We start from the raw sequence: 10,000 nt of genomic DNA, 5'->3' as shown, positions 1-10,000 counted from the left end.
TATATTCCTATTTTTCATGTTGCCATGTTACCACCAATAGCGTAGCTCCCACTCTACTATAAAAACTTCACGTAACCCATAATTCCTCGATTCCTTCTGACGAAGGGCTAATGCTCGAAACGTCAGCTTTTAGAATCTCTGTATGGTGTCCAATTTACATTATCAACTCTGTTGATAAAACCAAATCATTGCAAAAATATTGTGCACTTATACGTGGCTGATCATCAAAGCGACTGCATTTTCTTTCATTTCATCTAGTTCTTCACCAAGATTTAATAAAGAAAAAGGGAGATTAAGTTTTGAAATGATCATCGCAGTTATGAGTGCTACTAGAACAGTACTGGCAGTGAGGCAGTTTGGCCAAGTGGTTAGGGCGCTTGCCTTGAGATCCAGAGATCCCGGGTTCAAGACCCGTTCTAATCACTCAATGAATTTGTTCCTGGTAGTCCCTGGTTCAACTTCCCAGCTGCACTTGTAAATAGCCAACTGGTTTGCCTCCGGCCAGTTGGGATTCTTAACAGTTGTTGTTGTGTTCTGTCGTTTCGTTGATTGTGTTTAATTGGCCCTGAAAAGCACCTATGGGGAGCGGTCAATTAAGTATGTATTGTATTGTATTGTACTGTAGCAGTGCTTGACATGCTTAACTTGGATTTGAATCCATGACCTCTGATCTGTCGTGTAGTGCTCTACCAATATGAGCTTTGTAGCCAACTGTGAGCTGATCACTTTTCGGTTTACTAAAAATCCATACAGAATGGATGTATAATCCTATGCCGTGGTTTCAGTAAGTACCGACAACAGGTGATCTGAAAAGCATCATCTACTTCACTCAGATGATTCGGCTACTTTTTTCCTTAAATTGAAGTAAATTAAAGACAGATTCTTTCAAACCTAAGATTAAAAGATTCATTTTGAGTTCAATTGACAACAGTCTGTTTGTCTATATACTACTCAGCTGCCAACTTCGCATTTTACATAACCCCTGCATATTTGAATACACAAAACGGCATGGATCTGTAATCTGTAATTCACACATGACTTTTCAAGATAGTGTGGCCCAGTGGTTAGGGCGCTTGTCTTGAGATCCGGAGATCCCTGGTTCAAGACCCACTCTGACAACTCTTTGAATTTGTTCCTGGTAGTCCCTGGTTCAACTTCCCAGCTGCACTGTAAATAGCCAACTGGTTTGCCTCCGGCCAGTTGGGATTCTTAACAGCTGTAGTTGTTGTGTTCTGTTTTTTCGTTGATTGTGTTTCATTGGCCCTGAAAAGCCCCTATGGGGAGCGGTCAATTAAGTATGTATTGTATGTATTGTATTATACTTGCCAAATTAATGCCCCAACAAAAGATTGTACACTTTACGGTAGCGTTTCTTTGGGATGATCCGAAAAAGGATCATTGCTCAAAGATCAATAGGCCATTTCCGAGTTCATGTTTGCCTCCTCTTCAAAACGAGTCTAAGTGCGAAGTTTTTCTTATGAAAATTAGTTTTCATTCATATGTTAAGTAAAACTAATTGCCATCACAAAAACTTCGCACTTAGACTCGTTTTGAGGAGGAGGCAGACATGAACTCGGAAATGGCCTATTAATCGCGGTGCATCAAAGGAACCAATGAATCCACTCTGGGGAAGGATTCTTAGGTTCCTTTGATGCACCATGGTCCAACTGATCAATGATCCTTTTTCGGAATTTTCATCCGAAAGAAACGCACCCTGAGAAAGAGAAAAACCGCTCACCTCGCTATTTGCAGCTGCTGAGCCAAAATCTGCCCACCTATCACCTTCCATTCTTATTTCTTCTTTTTCCCATAAAATCAAAAAATAAAAGAATAATCCAGAACAGCAATAAAGAATAATCCAAAACAACAATATATTCTTTATCAACCAGGAAAAAAAATTATATTGATTTACTACCAGGCGTTCTACGAGTCTTCCCACGAGCCACTTCGCGATATGATCACATGATTGCAGGTTTGGCGCTGTTTTTCAATGTGTCCATTTGTTTTGTGATGTGCTTACGCTTCGACTTGAATTTTAATTTGTATTTTGAGCAACAAGTCGTTAAAATTTTATTGAAGAGATCACTTTGAAATTTTATAGTGTTTGATTCGACGCAGGCAAGGTTTTAACTCGAATTGGTGTTTGGAGAAGCAATGGCGCGAAAACGGAAATTGCAGTCAGATAGCGAAGCAGAAGACGATGCATTGGTAACTCAAGAACAAGATGACATTGAATCGTCCCGATCCAAGAAAAAGCGACTTTCTTCCGCTCAAGATGAAGACCACACGGAAGACATCGAGGAAGACAGTCTCGATTGCTCCCAGAGGCCAGATTTCCCGGTATCATCGACGGTAAGTTGGCGTCGATTCGTAGTGCTTGCGAACTCTGTTATGCTGCATTTTGTATTTTAATCTTAGTGTAGTTTCTTGTACCGTCTGACATGGTTTGCTGATCTCATCCTGTGTTTATTAACGACACCAAAATGTAGCATTGTGGTGCATTATCGATTGGTTGCAAATGATTAAACGCCGGCCGGTATCGTGGCGAACACGATCACTGGGGGTTTATCCATTTCTCATCCTCACCGCCCCTAAAGCCCTGGCCAAACGAGAGCGAGGGTTGATGAGAGTTGAAACTCTCGCTCTCATCGACTCTCGAGAGCTCTCATCGACTCTCGAGAGCTCTCATCGAATTTGAACCTGCACAAATTTTTCATGAGAGTTGGCGAGAGTTTTGTCTCGTTTAATTTGCCGCCCACGAGAGAGTTTGCCCGTAAAGATGGGAATTGCTAGCCCCAAGGAAAAAAATAAAACAACAACAGCAAAACAAGTTGTTATATTAATATGACATATACTGTCCTCGCCAGCTTGCCTTGAACAGTCTTAAGCTGGACAAGGTCTTCATCACTCTGGTAGTCTATACATGAACCGCAAGTAATAGTTTCATTATTTAATGTTCTATATAAGTGTCTTATATTATTAAAGTACAGGGTCCTATGTCAAAATGCCTGGCTGTGATCACGTGCATGCCAGCAAGCTCGGCTGTTACAATGGTTTTGCAATATGGGCGTGTTGATTTGAGCTATCGAAGCTAAAATTACTACTCAAACCAACGTGACAGGAACACAGTCTTCTTGCAATTCTTGCAATGTTCGACAAAATTTTCTCCTTTTTTAAACAGACTGTTCTTTTTTTAAAAGGTTATTGAAAAGGAGCCGTTTTGTTGGATTCACATTGCTTTAGCTTGCGGACAATCGTTATTATTAAACACATTGTGACAATGTCCAAGTATGGTCATAGGGCAGTCAATATTCGTTGTGCGTACTCAACGTATATCCTATAATGTATATAATTTTGTGTGTCGCAAAGAAAAATGGTAGTTTTTCCAGCTTTTTTTCCCAATAAACATAGAAAATTGTGCTTTGTCGTCAATGTGTTGAATAATAAAACAATCATATATCCAGCTCAATCTTGCAGAATATCGACTGATTTTAGCCAACTTGGCCTATGCCCTCGTCGGCTAAGTATCAGGCGATATTCCGGGCAATTTCGCAGGATAATTGTTAAATATGCCCAGCACACCTGCTTCCTTTGGAAAGCAGCAAGCAAATCTGTGATTTTTCTTGTATCCATTTCCTGGTAATCCTTGTAAAGTTTCCCTTTCACTGGAATTTCATGCCGTCTGCAGCTCTTTGTCCTTGGAGCTATATTTTTGCGGTGTTCAAGACTCGTGTGTTCTAATTTGCCATGGGTTTTATTAACAGTCATTGTTTCATTGTAGTCTGAGGCAGAAGTTGGAATAATTGAAAAGATAACGCTGGTGAACTTTATGTGTCACACCATGCTTGAAGTTCCATTGGGTGCAAATGTCAATTTCATTATAGGGCGAAATGGAAGTGAGTAACTTATTAATAAATGTTAATATAATAATAATACACCAGCTGTACATCCTCGCTTTGGTCAGCAAGCCAATTGTTGAAAGTCCCATTGTTTCATTTTAGACTTTCTGTTCATCGTTTTTCCGTTGTCTGTTTATTTATGTAACGATTCGATAGGGAAGAAAATCAATGAAGCAGACTTGCTAAACACAACTATATTACAAGATGGTGGACTCTACAGAATGCCACTACCCAATCCAGGTTGTTCTAAAGCTGGGCAACGAAACCCGTAAATTTGGTCACCCTGATAAGCGCTTAGAAGTTAGTTGCCCATTAGGAAACCCCCTGCGCCATGTTGAGATAAAAATTAATTAAATGGCAGTGGGGCTTGAGTATCCCATAGTTCTTATTGTGCACATGTGGTTTTTGTTGAAGTCTGGGTTTTCAAAATACAGTCTTCGATCTCCATTGCCGCTACATGTTTGTGACATTGTCTGTTGAATTTTCCTATCTGAGAATTTTTTTTAAAAGCCAAACTGACAGATATTTAAAACAAGGGAAAATGAGCACTCAACTACAGCAAATAAATTATTGTTAACTTCACACTACTATTGGACATTGACAATAGAAAACTGACGAGTGTGACTGTCAGGTGCTGCTTGTGTGATTCATTTTCTATTTTTGGTTGGGTTGTCTGTTGTTTTTTCTTTGGGCAATCAACCTTTTCATTTACCAAAACTAGTCGCCCAGTAAACTTTCTGGTTGTCTGGGATGACCAGACAAGCGCTAATTTCAAGCACTGTTTCCATTGTGACATTGGCATAATTTTACAGAAGGAACTTTTTAAAAAGAGAATTATTGATAGTCCACTTAAGCAAGACATGAGCTGAACTTTCAAGATTCTTCTTCCACTCATTGGCAAGCTTAGATCTTTGATCGTCAGTGCTATTTGTGATGGTTTTTTTGCTATTTTATAGGTGGTAAAAGTGCGATAATGACAGCATTAGTCGTGGGGTTAGGTGGAAAGGCTACCACAACAAGCAGAGGAAATTCTCTCAAGGGATTCATTAAGAACAAGTGCAGGTAAAGTGAAGAGTTTTCAAGTGTGCTACTGTTACCCTATAGAAGTTCATTGTCCAGAAAGTCACCTTAGATCAGTCATGTGTGGACTGATTGTTAAATACTGATAAACCAACAGATGGTTAGACTTGGAACAAATTGAACCAGATTGAATCACCAACTACACAACATGACGGCCATACTCTGAATGTCCTCGTTTTAATGTACATGCCAGAAAGAAACTACCGACTCACAAATACATTACACTGATCAATGTTTTCGAGAGGTCAGCTAGTGTGAAGTGAAGTGAAGCTATTAGTCTCTTTCCTTGGGGCTTTTCATGTCTAATTTACAATGCTTTGCGGGGGACTTTAACCAGACTGCTTATTACGCAGTTTACAATTTATTTTAGGAAGTGAAAGATGGCCCCATCTAGATAAGGTCACACCACAACACCGGGGACTACTACTTTTATACCCAGTCCGCAATTCACAGTCCACTGTTTGCACTGACCGCTCCCAACACAATCGCCAGCTCAGACTGCTGAACAAGGGCAAAAGGGGGTGAGCAGTCACAAATCTTGCTGATCTTTCATAGTTTCACTTCTGTGAAGGACAAAATCAGCAAAGCATGTTTTTGTGAATGGCACTAACAGTTCGTCTTTCTTGGCTTCAAGTTATGCCCAGGTGTCAATTAAGCTACGAAACAGAGGCCAAGATGCATATAAACCAAATGATTATGGAGACTGTATAACTGTGGAGCGTCGAATCAGTAATGATGGGAGTGGATCATACAAAATTAAAGCTAGAGATGGTGAGTACACTGCACAAAAAGGTCAATTTCCGCTTTCTCTGGTATGTTAAGTACATGTCGGTACTGGTCAAAGGTTTAAGTTGACAGTCTCGGCTCGCAACTCAATCCATGATCCTCATTGTTTTCAAGGATTAAGTTTCGGGACCCTCACAATCTTTTTTGAGGATCTCTATGCTGTAGAGGTCAAACATAAAAAATGTCAACAATCTTTACTTACCTTCTTTCTTTGGATATTAAATCACTCTTTCCATATTTGATAACCTAAGTGCACTAAGAAATAAGTACATGTAGCTTACAGAAAGTGAAATAAAAAATTAATATCATTTTGTTTACGTTGTGTTTGAATTTGTCATGCAAAGTGCCGCCATTAAATTCCATGCAAGTCCTGCTGTATGTACAGCACGATAGCAGGTGCATGATAACACACATGCTTTTCAATAAGGTTTCACCACTGTTCTTGTTCAAGCATCGACAGTGTCTTTGTCTCAGTCAATGTTAATTATTTTTTTAAAGAGGAAGAAGAAATTCTACCACCACTTCCCAAACTGTCTCGAATCTTAGACACTTTGACTAAAACAGATGTATCAAAAGATATGTTTATTCAATTTGCAGAGTTCTGTCAGTTTTAATTCTATGAGCTATCAAGGCTGCTGCCTAACGGTCGCTTGGGGCGCCTTATTTGTGAGCACAGGCAACCAAATTTCTGAATGCCCGAGCCGAGCGGAGCGGAGTCCGCCTGAGCGGACGCCTAACTTATCACAAGGTTGTTCATCCCCACTTTCTTTTAAATTTGATCCCAGCTGAAGATTAAACAATAAAAAAAGCAAAGCAATCAGCTGTACAATAGAGCTGAAGTGGAGAAGCTCCCAGACATGTGAAAAACTAATCACACAAAAAGTTCTTTCTTTTCTCTACTGAAGAGTCTTGAAAATTGTCACAAAAATTCTCGAAAGCCCTCGAACGTCTTGAAACTTGACTCAAACCTAGATCCTCAAACTTTTCAAAGATCAAGAATAAAGTTTTGCGGATCAAGCTTCGAGTGACTGTCAACTTACCTTTGACTGGTACTGTAGTTCCTTGAAACCCTCTCACTTTGATCCTTCATAAAGTCCTTCCTTTGCTGGCTTCATTGGTTATGAAATATGAATGTTATAAAGTAAACTTATTCATGATCTGCTTAGTGTACGATGTATTATTGATCATGATCATGATAGGACTGCTTCTACTACTGCTGTAATAATAATATTATTACTTAAATAATTTATGGACAACAAAGGGTGGAGTTTTGTAAATTTTCTTGTGGTTACTTTATCTGTTGGACCAGATTTGATATGTAATAAAGTGAAATAATAATGTCTATTTTCCAGGTAGAGTGGTGTCTCAAAAGAAGGATGAGTTAAACCACATTCTGGACCAGTTTAATATTCAGGTACGTTCTCTATGTAACCAATAATGTTACAATTGTACATCAACATTTGAGGATCAAATCTGGCAAAACTAGACACCCTTTCTTGGATGTTCGTATCTTTTTTTATGAAAAAGTATTCCAGACAACATTAATACTGTAACCTATGAGATAGAATGTATCTTGCTGTAGTTTTTTTTTATTAATTTATGTATCTACTTGTTTGAGTGCCTGATCCCTTCAACTCCATGGCATGCAAATCCTGGTAATAAGACACAGTGTGTACGACAGACATGTACACTGTACTTGTCCAGTAACAGTAATCTGGTCCTGTGGGTTGCATTAGAACATATTTTCTTGTTTGTTTAATAGGTGGACAATCCAGTCTCTGTTTTAAATCAAGACACAAGTAGAAATTTTCTGAACTCCTCAGACCCTAAGGATAAATACAAGGTGACTTCCGAAATTCTCTATTCAGACTGTGCAGCAAGCATTACTAGCACTCCTGCAATGCTGATTTTAAATCTATCAATGGAAGACAACAAAAGTTTTGTTTAACCAACTGCCTCGCTTAAGTGGAGGGTGGGTGCCTGGGATACCAGGCTGGCCAACCAGCCCCTAGAAAGAATACTGCCCCCATGGCTGGCAAATCCCTGCAACCCAGCCATGAGCCCCTATTCCAGGCATCCGTCACACTGATGAAACAGTGGAAGGAAGAAAAATAAGGGATGGGAGGGGGGAAAAGATGCTACAAGAACCACTCCACAGACCACTGCACAAACGCTTGACGAATAATTTTGAGATCCTGGCAGTGTACAAAGCTGCAACACACCTTGTGAGCGTGCACTTGTGGGATTGACCGATATGCTTGTGGACCGCTTCACTGCTTAACTTGTGGACCGCTTGACTGGTAAGCTTGTGAACCACTTGACCGCTGAGCTTGTGAACTGCTTGACTGCTAAGCTTGTGGTGGTTAACTTAGTTAAATTACGTTTAACCAAATAATAATCCCACAGGAACATCGCGAAAAAAAGTTTGCCTAATTTGTATGAAAGTGATTGCTTTTTAACATGTGTGACTTTTCGAAAATGATTTCAATGACAATTTTGGAACACTGTCTATTTCAGCAAGTCCTTTCCAGCATGCAGTTTATACTTCTAAGATCAATCAATTATCGCAGGTTGACCAAGTTAAATTTGAGACCTTGGTTTTCGTTTGTGAACCACGCGGTTTCAACTCGTTGCTCCTGTGAGGATTGTGTACATTCTACAGTTGCAGTTCACGCATGCCAATGTGCATACGATTTCAGGCAGTAATGTAAGAATGAGTGGTCGTGATAGTCTAAGAACAGAGTAGTAGTATTCATTTTTACTTTGCTTCTTGACTGGTGGAAGAGTGAGCCCTAAGGAAAGCATAAACATAAGTACACTGTATACAAAAATTTGTTTTTATCAACGGAGTTGATAATGTAAATTGGCCACCGTACAGAGATTTTAAAAGCTGACGTTTCGAGCGTTAGCCCCTCGTCAGAGCGATTCGGTCTGACGAAGGGCTAACGCTCGAAACGTCAGCTTTTATAATCTCTCTACGGTGGCCAATTTACATTATCAACTGCGTTGATATAACCAAATTTTTGTATACTACTTCCCCACCGACACAGCACCAAAGTTTTTTTAGAAACTACCCCCTTCATTTTTGCAATGAGTTTTGTGAAAAAAAAAACATCTTTATCACAGGGATTGTTTGAACATCACGGTACATGTACGTAATTGTACGTAATTGTATAATCTTGGTCAAATTGCTAAGTGTATTTTTTTAAGACTTTAATAAATTCTTCATTTTGCAGGAAATTCGGAGTATTTTCTTAATTTGTCTTTAATTGACAAACCTTGCACTTATTTGAATTGTGTTTGCATCTCTTAAATTTTCTTTTCCTCTTTTAGTTTTTCCTTAAGGCCACACAGCTTGAACAAATGAGTTCAGATTATGAACTTATCATTGAGCAGCAAGATATAATAAAAAATACTCTGGACAGAAAACAAGAGGTACTTATACAATCCATTTTGTGCTTTAACTCAATTGTTTTGCAACTAGAGGGTGAATTACTTATAATAACTTCATCGGTTTTCTAAATGTATTGTCAATGTCCGATAGAAGAGTGTCACTAGTTAAGTAATAGAAGACGTTTTCCGTGTTTCCATAGCCTCATCTAAACACTCAGGGGAGTTGGGAGAATTCGAGACAGTTATGCAAACCCAAGACGCTGGATTTCAGGATTTTGGAAGATTTCTCCTGCACTTGTAAATCAGTTGACACTTTCCTCACTTTTTCACAATGCCCTACTCTGCAAATGAGCTGTTGCCCATAGATAATTCTTTTTTTTTTTGTGTACTCTGTGCTTTCAGACTCTTCCGGCAATGCAGCGTCAAGTACAAGTACTGGAAGAGAAGTACAAAGATATTGCACAGTTGAAAACTATGAAGGAGCAGGTTGAAGAACTGAAGAAGGAGCGTGTCTGGGCAGAAGTTATTGTTGCTGAAAAGGTACTTTAACCATTGGACAGGTGGAGTTGATTCATCTGGTGTGCTGTGGAGACTTTTAGCAAAAATTACCGCTATTCCTGGGTTTGACTCGCCAGATCAGCATTTGTGATCTTAAACCAAAACCAGAGATTTTTGCATGAAAACCTCCTTGAATACCTCCAACACAACTATCGCTATCAATAATACTTTTTTTAGGAAGGTCAGCATAGAGCCCACTACATCATGTAAAAACCAAGAATACTTGGTTAAATTTTATTCTAATTTACAGGTTCTGGTGGATACAATTTCGATCTAACCATGCT

General features: G+C 39.2%; 2 protein-coding genes across 2 annotated transcripts in view; one reads left to right on the top strand and one right to left on the bottom strand.

Annotated features, from left to right (window-relative positions):
• The window catches only part of LOC138052845 (coiled-coil domain-containing protein 91-like), a 21,127-nt gene extending 19,217 nt beyond the window's left edge, over positions 1-1,910 (bottom strand). The window contains exon 1 of the mRNA XM_068899431.1: positions 1,739-1,910. Within this exon, the coding sequence (XP_068755532.1) occupies positions 1,739-1,789 (51 nt within the window). The 5' untranslated portion in view covers positions 1,790-1,910. The remainder of the gene's footprint in view (positions 1-1,738) is intronic.
• A 74-nt stretch (positions 1,911-1,984) lies between these two features.
• The window catches only part of LOC138052835 (structural maintenance of chromosomes protein 6-like), a 40,470-nt gene continuing 32,454 nt past the window's right edge, over positions 1,985-10,000 (top strand). The window contains exons 1-8 of the mRNA XM_068899419.1: positions 1,985-2,352; positions 3,782-3,896; positions 4,856-4,961; positions 5,614-5,750; positions 7,118-7,179; positions 7,528-7,608; positions 9,099-9,200; positions 9,561-9,698. Of these exons, the coding sequence (XP_068755520.1) occupies positions 2,155-2,352; positions 3,782-3,896; positions 4,856-4,961; positions 5,614-5,750; positions 7,118-7,179; positions 7,528-7,608; positions 9,099-9,200; positions 9,561-9,698 (939 nt within the window). The 5' untranslated portion in view covers positions 1,985-2,154. The remainder of the gene's footprint in view (positions 2,353-3,781; positions 3,897-4,855; positions 4,962-5,613; positions 5,751-7,117; positions 7,180-7,527; positions 7,609-9,098; positions 9,201-9,560; positions 9,699-10,000) is intronic.

Source organism: Montipora capricornis, chromosome 6 (assembly GCF_036669925.1).
Source record: "Montipora capricornis isolate CH-2021 chromosome 6, ASM3666992v2, whole genome shotgun sequence".
Lineage (NCBI taxonomy): Eukaryota > Metazoa > Cnidaria > Anthozoa > Scleractinia > Acroporidae > Montipora > Montipora capricornis.
This window is presented reverse-complemented; position numbering and strand designations above follow the sequence as displayed.